Below are 17493 nucleotides of genomic sequence, written 5' to 3' on the forward strand. Positions count from 1 at the left end.
GTGATTTGTGAGAGTGTTTTATTTGTGAGAGTGCATCAGGACTCGCATTCTTAGCAAAACAGGATTTCCCGTGGAAGGAGATTCCAAAAGGAGATGGTGAATTTGCATTTATTTGTTAATCGTCAATCAAATAATGTACGAACAAAATCAATCTCTACAATAATATTCCAACCCAAACAGTATACTCGTATGCTATTACCAAAAATAAAAGATAGAACTCAAGATTGAACGAAGAGATTTTTCTTCTCTTTACAATATCTTGCCGAAAATGTCCACAAAAGATTTTTTTTTCTTGGAAGTCTGTTCATGTGAATTGTTTGTTAGGTTTGACGTCTCTTGTTTACCCGTGAAAGTGTTTCGCTTGTTTGTCTCATTCTTTTCAGGTCGACCCAAGTTAAGCTACACACTCCAAGTTAAGCTACCATGGTGCTTCTTCTCCAACTACACTAAAGAACCATAAGGAGAGCCTAGGACTTCATTTCACCATTTACTTTTCACTTAGAATTGTCAATTAAATAATATTGGAACAAAATCAATCTCTACAAATTATATTTCAAGAAAGTACAGTAAATTTGTGAGATTTTTTTTTTTGAAAACTGATTTCACACCTATTTTGTGGGAAATTTTATCACCACTTTTTTTGTTGTCATTGTATAAGTATGCTTTCTTTGTCGTCATTGTGGGGATGTTGCAATAACACATTAACACGATTCTAGGAGGATATAGTCTTTAGCCCCTTTCCTAGTGGCTATAATCCATGGAAAATTTAGGATATTCAATTATTATTATGTTTCTTGTATCACATATTGATTCAATTTATGAGTACTTGTGCATTTTGAATTACTTTCTTCTAATTCCATAAGAATGGATATGTTTCAATTTTCTGTAAAAACTAGCATGGATTTTGTCATTGTAACCATTTTGGGATGAAAACATGCTTGTAGTGTCTCAAGTGTTAAGGTTTAGGCTGTGTACTTTCCTTGTGCCACACATTTGATTGCCATGTGAACCGAGCTTGTTTTGTCTTCAAGTCAACACTCAAAAGTAGGACAAATAGTTTGTATCCTCATAGGCTTATGGTCATGGTATGTTACAGTTTCTACCAAAATGATCGAGATATTAACATTTCCTTAAATATGTTCGACTTTTGCTATAGGGGTAGACACGTAGGGCTGATGCTAGACACTAGTGTCGTGGTTTAATTATCCTTAATCTTCACTGTTCAATGGAGATACATTTCAAAGATATTAACATTGCCTTCTTAATCTTCATGAAACGATGGTTGGAGTCCACTTCAAGTGGCTGCAACCAATGGCCAGTTTTTTTTTTTGGTGTCTCAGCTCCTATCTCATAGAGTGCAACTGGAAATATTGTCGGCTATGGGCACCCCGGTGCAGCTTGCTGCAGCTTAGATCAGCTGAGGGAGATCGAGCAGGTGCTACTCATGAACAAGAAGATTTTAGGATTTTACGACACAGAGACTACATAGCTTGGAGCATCAAATGACCTTCACAAAAAAATAAAAGACAAAAAAATTCGCAAAGATGTTCGGAAAGAAAGGACGCAGCTGAAGTGGATGCCGACTCTCTACAAGGAACTCCAGACACCGCAGAAGCAAGGACAGGCTACTTGATCTTCGAAGACAAGAGAGAACTGGCCACTCTTTTGATGAAAGTTCAGACATTGATCAGTACCCTCAACATTAGTTAGTTCTTTGTTTAAATTTTAAAGTTTCTCTCTCCTTCACTTACATATGGGGGTTGTGTCCTAGTTTTCTCCAATACCTTCATTTTGCACTAACCACAATTTTATTTTAACACTATTAATTAACTGTGAATTAACCCAAAAATAGCTCACTGAAGAATTTTTTTAACTCTAGAAATAAGCTCATAGGATAGGAATACTCTATATATATGAACTTAAACATGAAATAAAAAATGCTCATGTTCCATTTATGAGTTCTATGTTCACGAACTTCTTGAGTTAAGAAATAAATTTGTGAGATTACCTGCAAAATATAACCGAACAAGCACAATTGGAGATAAAAGATAAAAATCAAGATTGAACTAAGAGATATTTTCTTCTCTTTACACTATCTAGAATGGTTTTTGATATACATGTACATGAACACCACGTTTATTTATTACATTTTCACAAAACAATATGAAATAGAAGAAGCTTCGTTTGCTATATTGATGAAGCTAACAATAAGGATATATCTAGAATACAATACGGTTCAAGAAAGATAAGACAGATGAAGAGAGACGATCGAAAGTGTAGTGTCTAACTCTACCATCTTCATCCAATCTTCTCAGTGTTTGTATCGTCAGACGGCCATATCACAGTCTCTATAAGCCTTTCTCGCATTAACTCCAAGTTTTCGTCAGAGATCTCTTGATACATTGCAGCATGATCACATTTCTAAACCATCATAGTAGCAATCAATTAAAACTTATAGCTATCAAGTTTGTGGGCTTCCAACTAAAACCGACTTTCGCTATGAGTGTAAGCGTTTTCGATATTATATTTTTCGTCACGAGATTTCCCTTTATACATGTGGGACATTTTTCACGCGCCCCCTTGTCTGTGGAGTTCTTTGATCCTAGCCCGCCTTTTTGTTAGGTGACGTGGATCAGATGTGACTATTAGGCCTATCACGGGAGGCCCTAGACATTATATAGTTGGGTCATGACTTACGAGACTTTTATTTGTCTATGTGATAGATACTATTCTCACAGTAACTTTGTGTTTTTGTCCACCAAGAACCATGACGAAAACTGTTTAAGTATAGAAATTTAGAAAGTATTTACCTTTATCCATTTTCCGTACAGGTGAAGTCGCGTAACCATCACTCTTTCAGCTAATTCCAGATTCTCCTGCAAAAACGAAATCGTTCATCGAGTTGTTATTGAACTACTAAATACGAACCAGTTGGACTCCATGAATAGGGATGTCAAGAGACCAGGTTTGAGACGGCTCATCCTCTCTATCAATTCAATAACCTAAATAAACAGGTCAGTGCGAGACAATAGGGACGGGGCCCTATTAGGGGCGGGAACGCAACGAGTTGACTGTTGACCCAAATGGGATCCCTATTCATAAGTATATTTATGTGAAACTACCTTTGCAAGTGCACGAAGAAATCGCTTTCCATCTCCAGGATTGTTGTTTACTACAAAACTGTTAGAAGAGAAATAACAAGTTATATGAATCAATAGTTGAAGAAACAAAACCTTAAAAGAAGACTTTTAAGCAAATCTTACTAACTTAAAAAGCTAAATTAAGATTAGTAGTTCGAAAGTGAGCAGAGAGAAGGAACAACTTACTCATAAAACCACCTGTACTTCGTTGGGTTCATCTCGTAAAGCTGATTAAGTACTGTTCTTACAGCTTTATACGTAAAATAGTTGAGTATTTGCTGCAACATAAGAAATTATTGTTTTAAGATCAAAACATAAACCGGTAATATTATGTCAATGTTACATAATAATATGAGAGAGAGATCACAAATACACCTATTGGCAATCGTGCTGTTGTGTAAGTTATCACAATTCGGAGAGACTACTGTTTGCTACTTAATATCTAAGTTACAAAACCTTGTTTTGGTTTAACGTTCGTTATGATTGGTTAAAACACCTAATCTTCTTTCTTAGAACAATTCAATGATTTTGAAACAACACGTGAATGAAATACACTCGTGGAAACCAAAACTCACAAACAAAAACAACACAATGTGCAAATATCAAAGTTTGTCAACCATAATTATATTGTTATACTTATTAAATCAATATTACTCGCGTACTCCCTTTTCGGGGGTTTTTGCCTTGTCGAATACTCGGATTTTTTTGTTGGATCTTCGGACACTTGCAGAAACTTCAGTGCACAGAATGTAAGATTTTGTATTCAGATCCTTGTGGAGCTTGCACATATTCGTATTAGGACAATTAAGTCCTACGTCAATTTAATACCTCTTATATATGATATTATAGTGGTTGATCCGAAGTAAACAATTCTATATGGTTGTTTTACTTGTGATGTCCGACTCGTTTGAATGACTGAATTGAGTTGATTATAGGTCCATTTGAATCAGATGATTCAAATTCAGACAAGTCAGACTCAAACAATCAAACTCATGAATTTCAAATCAATCTAAAGAAAATGGATTTTAAATTAGTCTAGACAAAATTGAATAAACAATCCAATTCAAAACCTAACAAAAAAATTCCAATAAACAAACAATCAAACATAAAAGTTTACTAAAACAAGTCAATCAAAAGAAGATGAAGAAGAAGGAATTGTGAATTTTACCCTCTTAACATCCTCAAAGCTATCTTCATATTGACCAGCCAATTCATTAACAATAACAAGACCACCATGATTACGAATTTTTCTCTGTTTCCTGCAAAATTTCTGATTAACAAATCCTGAAAGAACTTTAGTAGACAAACGCCATTCATCCCAAGCATCAACAAATGAACTTCTTAATTCCAATGATTGCCCTGATGAAACCCTCATTAATTGTTTCTTACCCACTAAACTCCCCAAATCTCCACTACTCTTAAAACCCATATTAATTGAAGAAAGACTATCCATACAAAGACATGGAAGAGTTTGAGACTCCATTACTAACCCACCCATGACTGATAAACCTCCTACCATCCTCTCCTTCACACAAACTCAAACCCTAAATCCCAACAAAATCTCTTCTTCTTCTACTATAATTTAGATGAAATTAAAAAGTACCCAAGATTCAAAATCGAAAAAGGAAGTCTGGGTACTAGAGAGAATTGATGATAAAGGCTTAGAACAAGAGATTCGATGGGTATCTTTATGAAAAGAGAATAGTTTTTGTTGAGGGTTTATACTATAAATAACCCTCACCATGCAATTTTTTGAGGTCCAAATTTGTTGGAATGGAGAGGAAAAGAGGAAGTGTGCATATTGTCCACTAGATTCTTGCTTCACCAGACTAGTCATCCCACCAAGCTGAATCTAAAAGATAGTTCCGTGTGAGATTTTGTGTCGGAAAAGAAAAGTAAGAAAGTTTGACCCAAATATAGGGGTGTGAAACGGGTCAGGTGGTAACCCAATAACCCATGGTACTTTAAGGGGGATATGTAACCGTCTAAGTCTTAACATTTATGGATATTTCTACTTGGTCCACACTGAAGCTCAAATCCAATGGATTCTAAGTTTTGTTTGTGGTGAAGGTTATGTGATCCTACCAAAAACGCCTCGACATACTAAGTTTGAGGACACACCTGTAGTCCCACTTTTGACGCTCTCTTATATGATATGAGATTATTACGTCACCCTACTCTAGAGACCAGCTTTCCTCGATTTTCATACCATCTGCAATTAGCAAGTTTGAGGATACACCATTCCCAAGCCCAACAAATATGAGATTTTGTTTTTTCACGAAAGCTCCACTAGCCCATCAAAAAGGTTTTGGCACATAGTAAGTTAGAACATGCACCTACAGCTTAGGCTACGAAGATCTCCTAAGCGATGTTAGGCTATTTCATCATGGTGGTCAGACAAAACTGACAGGCAATTATGTGGATCCCGTTGGACTAATATAAGCGAGGAGGAATCAGGATGGTGTTAGGGTCGCACCTCCTCCCCATGTCCGTCACACTAGGTCAAACGGGTAGTACCCATCTCAAGCATCGGTAGTGTCTGTCTCGAGTATCGGGCACCAATCGACTCCATGGGCCTTAGGCGGTTCTGGTCAGGTTCCGGCTTTGGGTTGTTTTTTTCCTAGGACCCCTAACCCAAATGCTTAAGAAAAGGTAGTGGGGGAGTATAACTCTTTGTACCAGGGGTTTGATTTGGGTCCCAGTAGATCTGAAATCAGAGTTTCAGTATTATCTAGGGAAGAACCAACTAGAGTACCTAACTTGTTAATTACCCAAGAAACACTTCCATTTCTATTTCTTTTTTGAAGTTGACCTTATAGTTTGCTAAAATAGAGGAATCCAACCCATTTCCTCTCTCTCTCTCTCTCAATTTCATCAAACTTGCCACTTCTAAAGCTGTGGGTTTCCTTAAAAGCACTAGAAACTATGCTTCTTTTGATTTCTCATTTTCATCCATTTTCACTAAGAGGGTTTGATTTTTGAAACTTGTCAGGTTTACTTCTGGGGTTACACATAGTCTGTGCCTGCATGTGGGTATCTCCTACTACATGTTTGGTGATTTGGTTGTTCCAATTATGACTGAGGAAGCTAATTTGCTTGAGAGGAAGAAGAAGAAGAAAAACCCATTTCATATATTCTTCAAGGATGCAGGGTAAGTAGTTCTTCTTTTTTTAATTTCTTTATTTGTTCGTGTCAAGTTTGTGGTCATCCAGCTCAAAGCCAATTGATAATGAGTGGGGAGGATCTAGACAGTATATTCTTAGTTACTAGATAAACCTTCTCACATGTGGGACTATTCACACGCCCCTTCATGTGTGACGTTCTTTGAACCCAACACGTGCTTTTTTTTTCTTTTCGGTTGACGTGTATGGCTTTTAAACCTATAGGCCTACCTCTGATACTATGTCAAGTTTGTGGTCATCCAACTCAAAATCAATTTGCAAGGAGTAGAAATGTCATGAACATTATATTGTATATATATGTTTGATGATGAAATTACTAGTTCCGAAACCTCTAGTTAGAGTATTTATATAGCTTATCTATTATTAGCATTTATCCCACATCGCATGAGCATTAAAATTTTCAGAGTAGATAAGCCTTGGACAATCCTTTCCTTGCAAAACCGTTTTTCAAGTTTGGTTCTATATATGCTATAGTGTTACTTCTTTTTGTTTTGACAAACTATGAAGAAATAATTTTCTTTATTGATTCTCTCAGGCTTGTTTTTAAGAAGGATGAAATAGGGTTGGAGATATTACGTATATCGTTTCCCGCAGCGTTGGCGATAGCAGCTGATCCAATCGCTTCGTTGGTTGATACGGCATTCATCGGTCATATTGGTTTGTCGCCTTAGCCCATTGTTGATATCTTAAGCAACAGATATGAACAGATAGATAGATCCTTTATCTTCTTTTCCTCGGATTAAGTGATCAACCATTACTACATTAACGTAAATTTATTGTCGTAACATGATTATGTGCTATTATACAACATTTACATACATGATCTCACATTATGCCTACTCAAAGGACTGCATCCGAGTCAAGTGTGTCCGAGCATCTGACACGAGTACCCAAGTAATGAAACATGGCAAGATACAGAACGATGCACCCATTACCTTCTTTTGTCCTGTTTCGTAACCTACATATTGCGGGAAAAATCCCAAAATCGGATTTGTAAGGCATTATCATGTAAAGTTTGACTGTTTTGCTGAACATATACAAAGCCCTTAATAAGTTGTGTGTTTTCCGACAATTATAGGTCCTGTTGAGCTTGCTGCAGTTGGTGTTTCAATTGCTATATTTAATCAAGTATCAAGAATTGCCATATTCCCTCTTGTCAGTATCACAACATCTTTTGTTGCCGAGGAAGAGGCTATGAGTAGAATGAACGCGGAGGAACAAGATGACGACGACGAATTAGAAGATGCATTTGGAGACAAGGAAATGAAACCATTGATTTCGGAAGTTGGTATATTGTCAATCAGATGCTATAGTTTTTCCATGTTAGTTCACCTTACACTTGTTACTTATAGTTAGATCGAGAACTCGGTCGTAAGATGCTACTTTTTGCTATGTAATGTTAATCAGATTCTGAAGATGGTCTCTACGAGTCTCAGCCCGCTGTTTCTAGTGATTTCGAAGTTAGAAAACATGGGCATGAGAAGAGACATGTTTCGTCAGCATCATCAGCACTGTTTATTGGAGGAGTGCTTGGTCTTCTTCAGTCCATCTTCCTGATTTTCGCAGCAAAACCTCTCTTGGCCTTCATGGGCCTTAACTCTGTAAGTACGTGTTTATTGATATTTCTTTTGCTATCTGTTGAACTTTGATGTTGAAAACGGTGGCAATCACGTATATGAGACTTCTTCTGAAATTTCTAGAAGAAAAAACATAGTCGAGAATTAAATGTAATACCATCAATTCTTGTTTTCATCTACAACATGGGCTCGCTGAACCACCCCAGGGCTCTTCATGTGGGTATAGTATTGGGCCTTCCGTGCCCACAAGTGGTTTTGGGCCTCTCTCACCACAAAAGCTTACCTCAGGAAATGAGGCTTTCCCTCACACTTGTAAAGGGACTACCACTCCCTCCATAACCAATGTGGGATTATTCCAGCACTCCACCTGACCAATTCAGGCGCCAAACCACCCAAAAGGAAGGAATGAAGTTTCGATTTCGGTGGAAATTTTGGTAGGCATGGAAGTGGAAATATTTCGGCAATTTCAACCGAAATATTTCGAAATTTAATTCCTTGCTCAAAAAGCGGAGTAATATGTAAGACAAGTTGTTATATTATCTACCGAGGTCTGGAACGTGTACCTACATAATATGGGACTAATTGCCTAGCTCATGAAACTTTACTTCTTCACTCCAGCAGATGCAAATTGTTTAACTTTTTCGTATCATAAGATATATTTGTACTTTGTCAAAAAATAGGATTCTCCTATGCTAACTCCAGCATGCCAGTACTTGACATTGAGGTCTCTTGGTGCACCTGCAATTCTTCTCTCTTTGGCCATGCAAGGGGTCTTCCGAGGTTTCAAGGATACTACCACTCCTCTATATGCTACCGGTGAGCACATATGATATACCACTTAACTTTGTTATGTTCTTTCGCTTTTATTAACCATTTTGATAGCATCTGGATGGATGCAAGAAAAAAACTCTACCCGATGATCTTATTTTCCTCGTTATTTATTTTCGTTCAGACGACTCTTCATATCTTAGTATGTACTTCCAATTCTTTGAGATATATTACTTGAGAATTTGAATTAAAACTTAAGTCTAATTCATTATTTTATCAACTTATCAGTGGTGGGAGATGTGACAAATATCGTTTTAGACCCAATTCTTATGTTTTCGTTTGGATTGGGAGTCAATGGCGCTGCCATTGCACATATAGTTTCCCAGTAAGTTATACCTAGAATCCTAAATTATGCTACTCCTACTTAAATTTTGTGGGTTCTGCTATTTCATACATTTACGGGTATTATAATCTTCGTATTGCAAGCATTTGATATTGCTATTCCTTACATATATCGTCGATCATAACAGGTACCTAATTTCAATATTGCTCTTATGGAAGTTAATGAAAAGAATTGATATATTACCTCCAAATATAAAAGACCTGCAATTTGATCGATATCTTAAAAATGGTAACTTTTATCCCAACATCTATACGATTAAAAAATTGAAGAGTTCCTTGGTTGTTTGGTTCAATTAGTATATTAATTAAACGTCGGTTTTATGACTTGATTTTAGGTTTTCTTTTACTAGCAAGGGTAATAGCTGCAACATTATGCGTGACCTTAGCTGCATCAATGGCTGCTCGCCATGGACCGATATCCATGGCTGCCTTTCAAATTTGCTTGCAAATTTGGTTAGCTAGTTCTCTTCTGGCTGACGGATTGGCTGTTGCCGGACAGGTAAGTCTAGTGTTTTATCGAACTTAGCTTCATCGAACAAACTTTAACCAAATCATTAGAGGTCTTATTCTATATTGAGCCAAAAATGGTCAGCAACCGACATATTCTCACTCCTACTAATGTCTTTTCTTAAATTGTTATTTGATCATATCGTTTACTACATATTTAGTAATTGAGTTTCTTTTGTTTGTGCAGATTGAGTTCTTTCGATATCTTATTTCTTGTTTGTAATGGTTTGAAACTATTTTGTAGGCGATACTAGCGAGTGCATTTGCTGAAAAGGACTACGACAAAGCAAAATCCACCTTATCTCGTGTACTTCAGGTACTTTTTATTCATTTTTTTAACACGTCATGACAACGTATAATAAAATGTTATATAATCACACAAAAAGCTAGTCATGAATGACTTTTTTTTTGCAGTTGGGTTTTGTTTTAGGTTTAATACTGTCGGTCGTTCTTGGAGTTGGCTTGCATTTTGGATCGACATTATTCACGAAAGACAGTAGCGTTCACCACCTCATAAGTATAGGAATTCCGGTACAACTAACCTTATGTCATCTCATTTTTACCGATTAAAATGACCCTTTTGTCGATCCAACTCAAAACAATTCTCAGACAGAAAACTCATTCATTTTCATGTGCTTGTTAGTTTGTAGCACTGACTCAACCATTGAACACTCTAGCCTTCGTTTTCGATGGTGTGAACTTTGGAGCATCAGATTTCGTATATTCTGCTTCATCTATGGCAAGTTTTATCAACTCTAGCTTATAAACTATGATTTTTTAAATCCATTTTTAACTTTCTTTTCTAATTGATGTACTCAAAAGTTGATTGATCGAATTTTTCTTTAGGTTCTAGTGGCCATTGTGAGTATCTTGTGCTTGTTTCTTCTCTCCTCGACTCATGGTTTCATCGGAATATGGATCGCTCTTACCATTTACATGAGTTTGCGAATGTTCGCTGGTGTTTTGAGGTAATTAATTTCAGTCTCGATCGATCACTAGCTTTTCCTTTCCTGCATAAGTTATCCTCCACCCATCATTTGGGTGGTTTTTGTTTCTCTTCTTATAGTTCGAATCTGACTAGTCCGAGTCAGTCATGTCTTTCAGAAACATGGTCTTCATTTTAGGTTATTTCAGACTATAATGAAGATTTATTTTTTTTAATGGTTTTGTTTCTATTTTTCAGAGTAGGAACTGGGAGCGGGCCTTGGCATTTCCTCACAAGCTGATTCTTAGACATTTGCTTGTTTATGTTGTTTGTAAGACAGGATTTGGTTTGTTGAATGATTTTTCACTTCAACGTCCTCTCTTACATTGATAAATTGTTTACATGGAGTTCAAAAACGATTACGAGATAGGCGATGGTGGACAACAATGTGTGCATTAGGTTAAGTGTACACATTGGGTTATCGAGCGCTTGATACAAGCTGAATTAGTTGTCCACTAACCGACTACAAATTTGATGGGAGAACTAAACACCAAGTCATATTCTCATAGAAACTTGTCCATACAATAACATCCAACTCTCGCTACTAGGAAGGAGTAAATCAATCAAGTGAGAGTCTGAATCGCAAGTATGGCCCATGTCTAGTAGTGACTCAAGTGTGGCGAGTCAAATTTCGGGGTGCCCACGAGCATTACGCACCCACACGTTTAGGAATAGGTAACAGACCAACAAGTTAGAGTCCACCAATGTTCAGAACACCAATCACATTTCCTAACTAAGTCATTTTCGTCTCGATAGTTTTGTCTCGACAGGAAGCCATAGATGGTCACGAGTTACATAGAGGCTTAATTTGCTTGTCTCTAACTCGCGAACGCTCAACCAAATGTCGAAACAAAATTGAACCACTGGTCGGGCAGACTACGAAATTCCTATACAAATCATCTTTATACAGAGAGGTACAAGGAAGAGGTAATAATATTACCAAATAGATTTGATGAATAGAAATTTGAGAACCAACCACTTAAGATGGGAGAAGTAAGAACTGCCCTAAGACATGGTAACTACCTACTTCACTGCACAACTAATAACTACCAACTACTTTACACAACTACTACCCACTACAAAATCACACCACAACTCAAACCCCCATGAAGAGGAAAGTTTCTACCTAATTCAATCTCACTTTGACTCGAATCAGATTTCAGAATGTCTCGTCGAAATGGCTAATGGCCGACTAAGATTGATTTGATAACACACACATCACCAACAAATCAAACCAAAAACCTAAAAGTTGAGTTCAAAGCAAACCAAGGAAGATTGAACATAAAAGGTAATATAATAACAACAATTTATAATTAATTAATTAATTAATGAACTTCATAATTCAATGTATATTACATTAAAACAACCGAACCGACAATTATATATATATATATATATATATATATATATATATTTATATAGACGAAGGAAGATCGATCCTCCTTTGACCCATTGACCAAGTCAAAATATATATTAGAAGACATAAGCCATGAATGAACCCCAAATTACTAGTTTTCTATTACATATGATGATGACATTATAACAATTTTTTAGGAGACACAAAATGACTCCTACCCATTAAACAAACAAAGATTTTGTTTCATTCCAATGAAACAATATTAAGACCCTTTTTTATAATTAAAATCCCAATCTGTCCCCATTTGTAAACCCTAAAATAAGATTGAAATTTAAGCAAAAAAAACACAGATTTGAGACATGAAAGAGACCTAATAAGTTCCAAATATTAAGAAAGAAGAAATACCTGACTAGTGAGCCTTTTAGGGTTTTGGCTTCTCTTCATCTCCTCTTCTTCTTCTTCTTGCCCTTTCTCTTTTAAACAATTGAATTTTAATGAAAATTAATTTTCAATCCCCCTTGTTTTTCTTTTAAATTTTTAATCCTTTCCCCACCACTTTCTACTTTCTCTTTCTTCCTTACCCAAAAAAATATATTCTATATACTGACTGATATTGATCTATCCTTTATTATTCCTTCTTCTTTTTTGGAACTAACTTAGATTAGTAAAAATGGGTTTACCAATTAAGCAACAAGTTGATCAAGTTGCATTTGTTCAAGCCAAGCTCCCAAAACTGAATGATCACCAGAGTCAACCTGCACATTCGGATTCGATCCAGATTCGTCCGAGGAGGTAGTGAGTGAGGTGGGTGCTGCTGATTTTTCTTTGATTTCGGTTGGTGATTCCTTGACCAGTGACTGAACCCATGATAGATCAGGCTCATCTCCACCATTGTTGTGTCCTGGTTCGAGCGAAGATGATCTTCTGAACCTGCCTAGTTCATCGCCTTGAACTCCCCAGTCTAGTTTTCCGTTAGGAGATCCCCATTTTGACCAAGGGTCTACTGGAGATCCTATAATAGTAGATGAATTCGAGCCAAGATCACGGGAGCTAAGACTCCGAAGTTGCTGTTGCTTCTCGCGCTGCGAGAACATGGGTAACCGAGCACTTCCTGGTGAAATAGGTTCCAATGTATGAGGAGACATCCTCCCAGGCGAAGAGATAGAATATGGTCCCTGCAACATGGAGTTATCGACGTTCTTGAGAGAGAAAGGACTGGTGTTTATGGGTGATAACATACTCTGCTGCTGCTGGAATTGATTCATCACAGCCGATTTATGAGATGGTGAGAACATTGCAGAAGATGCAGATTGGTCGCCATAACGAGGAGAACGAGTGATTTCTGCACTAAATAAATCTTCAAGATTCGACGGTGTCAAGGTTTTTGTACGAATTGGTACACTCATCGAAGAAGAATTGTGTCGTTGTGGTGAGAAACAAGACAGATCATTCAAAAGATTATGCTGATGCATTTCCTGTAGCAAACTGTACTCCTCGGAAGGGATATCTCTGGCATTGAAAGACGATCTCAGTCGACTAGATTGGAGGTTGCTACCAGGGAGATGCAAAGTTGGAACATTAGGTTGTGGCCAAGCCATGGATGAGTGAGAAAGGTTGTTGGCTGATGGAGACATAGGCGAAGCAAATGGTGAAGGCGACATAACAGAGACTGAAGAAGGTGAAGCAGGATATAGATTCATGGCAGCTGCCATATCCATAGCTGCAGCACTAGATCTTGGAGAAGGAACAGCAGATCCAGTCGACATGTAAAGTGGTCTAAGTTCTTCAGATGTATGAGCAAAGAAACAAACTCGTCTCATACAACTTGTTCCATCTTTGCAGAGTCTTGTCCTGTATTGTGCAGGATGAAGCCAACACTCAAAAACTCCATGAGCATATTCACAGAGATCTGCTCTCCTACATGCACCCTTTCGAAAATCTGGACATGGAACACAGCTATAATGAAACTTCCTCGGGTCTCTTCGACGAGCATTCTCGCCCGGATGAACAAAAGGGCATTCAGTCCAATCATGAGAATAAGCTCTAGAACATGGTCGAACCTTAAATGAGAACATTCGGAACTCATCAGTTGAATAAATGCTATTTTTAATGTCAGGAAGAGACGGATCAATTGGATATTCTTTCTTCTCCGAAGTTGCAGATAATGGAAGATCATTAAATTTCATGGTAGGAGAAAATATTGAATCAGTAAGAGAAGCGGGCGAACCATTTTCTGGAGATGGAGAACTGGAATCCAAAGCAGTGGTTGAGATCCTAAGATTTCGCTCAGCTCCAGTAACAAATGAACAATTGTTTGTTAGTAATGACTCCAAAGAAGCTTTTAGATTGGGAAGCTTTGGAGAGACAACAATAACATCAGCAGGACGACAACCATTAGAATCTAAAGAATTCGATTCAGCACCGGAGAGTAAAAGCAATTTCACAACTTCATCAGCAGTGACAGAACCACCAGAAGCAGCACAGTGAAGGGCAGTACTCTTATCCGGGCCACAAGAGCGATTTACATCAGCCTCGGATAATGAGAGAATGAATTTAAGAACATCAACACTACCATAAGTTGCTGCAACCATTAGAGGTGTTCTATGCTCAAGAACCATCTGCCTCGAACCCTTTTGACGACCGTACCAAAGACCAATTCCATCAACAGCAGATGGGTCATGTTCGATCAATTGTTTAAAGCTATCGATATCATTATTAGCGGCATGTTCGAGCAAGCTTGAGAAAGAGTCTTCAGTTTCAACAGTTAGGTTATTCATGTTATTGGTAGAAGGTATATTTTCTTCAGTAGAGGCAGTTGTAGATGATGAGTTTAACGGTTCTGGACCACCGCACATGCTTCGATTAACTTGACATCTACCTGAAAATAGAGGACAAAATCAATCAAAACCCTAGACCCAAATAAAAGACCCAAATGAAAAAAACCCAAATTTAAATAAAAAATCAAACTTTGGATAAGTCTCACATGTTTCTGAAATTCTACCTGATAAAATAGGAAAATCAAACATAAACAATACTAAACCCCTAGAATCAAATGTTACAGATTAGACCACACATAAAAAAGAACACAAACAATGAAATTTGCAGAAAATGACATCTGTTTTCATCTGCAAAAAGGGTTTAACAAAAAACTGAAAACCATGAAGAGTCAACAAATTAAACCCTCAATGGGTTAGATGAGTAGCTCTAAGAACATTTTTGATAAATTAGGAAAAATAACTAATTTTAGAAATAAATATCTAAAGAGGACGGCTAAATGAATCTAAAAATAGATAAATTTACATAAAATAAGCTAGATCTCTGTGAAAAACAGATTAAAAAAAGGAGAGATCATGGGAGAAATTATTGTGGAAGCTGGAGTAGATTTCTAAAACCCTAGATTTTTCCTCTGTTTAAAAGACAAACAAGTAGAATTAGTTCATAATATAATCATCAAATCAAGATCCTAAACTGAAGGATAAATATATTATAATGATTTCAAACAAAAAGATAACCAAAATACTAACAATTTTTACATAAATAATTTCAAAATGCATGTGAATCTTGCATGTTTAAATTATATTGACAAAACCCTAATCTTAAAACTCATAGTAAAATTAGAACAAACAGATAAAACCCTCAAAAGAAATAAACCCAGAGATCAAGAAAAATAAAAACTTTACTAATTTAAAACCAAAAATCAGTTGATCAGATCAACGATTCATTAATCAAACCCAAATCATATAACATAGAGAAGCACAAATCACTTACTTACCAATTCCCTGGTTCTGATGATTCAAAGAAACCCTAAAAACAAGATTGAAAGATACGCCATTAGATCTGTACAGAAAAAAAATCTTCTTTTTCTTCAATCTTCACCTGTTTGAAACCAAATCGAAGAAGAAGAAGATCATATGGGAAATCAGAAGATCAGAGAGAGATGATAATCGCGATGAGAAACAATAGATAGTACTAGTAATAGAATCGATCATCTCTACTAGTAGTAGTAATTTAAACTTGAAAATTCGTCTCCTTCGAGAAACTCGCCCGATCCAGTCCCAAGAGAAAGAAAGATAGAGAGAGAGAAACAGAGAGGGACTAGTTAAAAAACTTTCTCTCTCTAAAAATGTCCGGATAACAAAAAAAATAATAAGTTTTAATCTTCTCTCTCTCTTAATATTATTATCTATGGATGGATTCTGCTAATGGTATTTAGAAAGCTTGGCAACTTGTTTTGAGAGCTGTCCTTGTGATATATACTTGGAAATTTTGAGTTCCTACTTTTATTACATGATGATAAGTGATTTAAATTCTTTACAATTTTAGTGTTAGAGATTGATTTTTCTCAGTGTAGTTGTACCAATTTTATACTTTCCGAGTAACTGTTTTTTAATTTAACTCAACATTAGAAGATTGCATCTGTTTGATAAATCTGGTAATCTTTTCTAACGATAATTATCGGAGTATGGTAACCATTTCAGGTGATCTTTCTCCGCTCTATCATCTGCTTGTCATCCGTTCGTTCTCACTCTTTTCTCTACTATTTCCATCTTACATCTCCTATTTTGTCCAGATTTTTACATGAAAAAAATTTCATCTGGATATTTAGACGAACATTTAAAGTTCTTTGATTCTTTCCCGCTTTCTCTCAGATCCAGATGCAAGAGAAGGGAAGGAGAAGAAGAGTGAGGAGTGTGGAAGAGGGATAAGAACTTCAACCATCGTCTCGTCGACAGTGCACTAAACTTCTCATTAAATCGTTTAGTTATCTTTCTATTTAAAGATAACTTCTTTCTTTATCCTCCTTACTATCTCCATTTGTTTCAGAGAAGGGAAGGGCCCTCCTCGTTGGAATGTTGACAACTCGGAGGATGATCCCCTAAAGGCAGCAGTTGAATTGGTTTATGGAGAAATCTCTCAAATTAGTTGGAGTTTCGACGTATAAGACATTATCTTTCGCATGAACATTCACAATGCGAGGAGGAAGGAGAAAGAGATGCATGACGAGGGGTAAGAAAAGGAAAAGAGAAAAAGAGGAGAGAAAAGATTGACGGTGGTGGTGGTAGAGATTGTGGCAGACTTGTGGTCCGAGGAAGAGACATAAAGATATGATCGAGAAAAATATTAAAATTCGTCGACAATAACAATTTGTTGATGACTCTTGTCAGAGTAAACAAGAAATAACAGTCGGGACTCCGGAAAAACAAAAAAAATTGGTCTCAAATTTTCAACTAAAATTTGTACCCGGGATAATCTTCTTATTTTGGGAATTGGGGCCCTTAAGCAAATGTCTTGAGGGAAAGATTCTTAGCCCCCCCCCCCCCCCCCCCCCCTTAGCTCTGTATATATGCTAAATTGATCTTTCAATACCTATCTTACCCTTACTACTTTCTCTCACTAAATCCAGAGGGAACAAAATCCATAGAAATTCACCCTAAATTCACTCCACATTTTAGTTAAATTTCATTCACTATATGTGAAAAGTTTGTTACCGGTTCTTCCAGTAAAAGGAGACTAGAACAGTAACTTCTCCCGACCGAGATTATAATTTCAATACTTAGCGGAGCATCAAGTTCCC

The 17493-nt window shown here is 36.7% G+C and overlaps 3 protein-coding genes across 5 annotated transcripts; 1 reads left to right on the forward strand and 2 right to left on the reverse strand.

Annotated features, from left to right (window-relative positions):
* Positions 1–2061: 2061 nt before the first annotated feature.
* Positions 2062–5052, reverse strand: LOC147540358 (chaperonin-like RbcX protein 2, chloroplastic). Its single transcript, XM_086640445.1, has 5 exons — positions 4309–5052; positions 3327–3418; positions 3123–3180; positions 2811–2876; positions 2062–2421 (listed from the first exon to the last, which is right to left on the reverse strand). Exons 1-5 carry the CDS (start codon positions 4657–4659, stop codon positions 2299–2301), a joined length of 690 nt encoding a protein of 229 aa, XP_086496571.1. The 5' UTR covers positions 4660–5052; the 3' UTR covers positions 2062–2298.
* Positions 5053–5815: 763 nt separating this feature from the next.
* On the forward strand, positions 5816–10945 carry LOC147540359 (protein DETOXIFICATION 42-like). 2 transcript variants are annotated; one of them, XM_086641405.1, is made up of 14 exons: positions 5816–6037; positions 6133–6291; positions 6858–6979; positions 7401–7610; positions 7730–7923; positions 8580–8715; positions 8956–9052; positions 9198–9298; positions 9405–9568; positions 9821–9892; positions 9991–10107; positions 10220–10315; positions 10423–10544; positions 10760–10945. In XM_086641405.1, exons 2-14 carry the CDS (start codon positions 6188–6190, stop codon positions 10800–10802), a joined length of 1578 nt encoding a protein of 525 aa, XP_086497531.1. In that variant the 5' UTR covers positions 5816–6037; positions 6133–6187; the 3' UTR covers positions 10803–10945. The 2 variants fall into 2 exon arrangements, with proteins under 2 accessions (XP_086497531.1, XP_086497532.1); XM_086641406.1 differs by lacking the exons at positions 8956–9052; positions 9198–9298 and having other exon boundaries at positions 10760–10876.
* Positions 10946–12055: 1110 nt separating this feature from the next.
* Positions 12056–16891, reverse strand: LOC147540360 (zinc finger CCCH domain-containing protein 30-like). 2 transcript variants are annotated; one of them, XM_086641402.1, is made up of 2 exons: positions 15691–16891; positions 12056–14796 (listed from the first exon to the last, which is right to left on the reverse strand). In XM_086641402.1, exon 2 carries the CDS (start codon positions 14771–14773, stop codon positions 12602–12604), a length of 2172 nt encoding a protein of 723 aa, XP_086497528.1. In that variant the 5' UTR covers positions 14774–14796; positions 15691–16891; the 3' UTR covers positions 12056–12601. The 2 variants fall into 2 exon arrangements, with proteins under 2 accessions (XP_086497528.1, XP_086497529.1); XM_086641403.1 differs by having other exon boundaries at positions 15687–16252.
* Between the last annotated feature and the right edge of the window lie 602 nt (positions 16892–17493).

This window comes from Eschscholzia californica, unplaced genomic scaffold, assembly GCF_041429995.1.
Source record: "Eschscholzia californica isolate CP2 unplaced genomic scaffold, dmEscCali1.0.p SCAF_5, whole genome shotgun sequence".
NCBI classification, from domain to species: domain Eukaryota; kingdom Viridiplantae; phylum Streptophyta; class Magnoliopsida; order Ranunculales; family Papaveraceae; genus Eschscholzia; species Eschscholzia californica.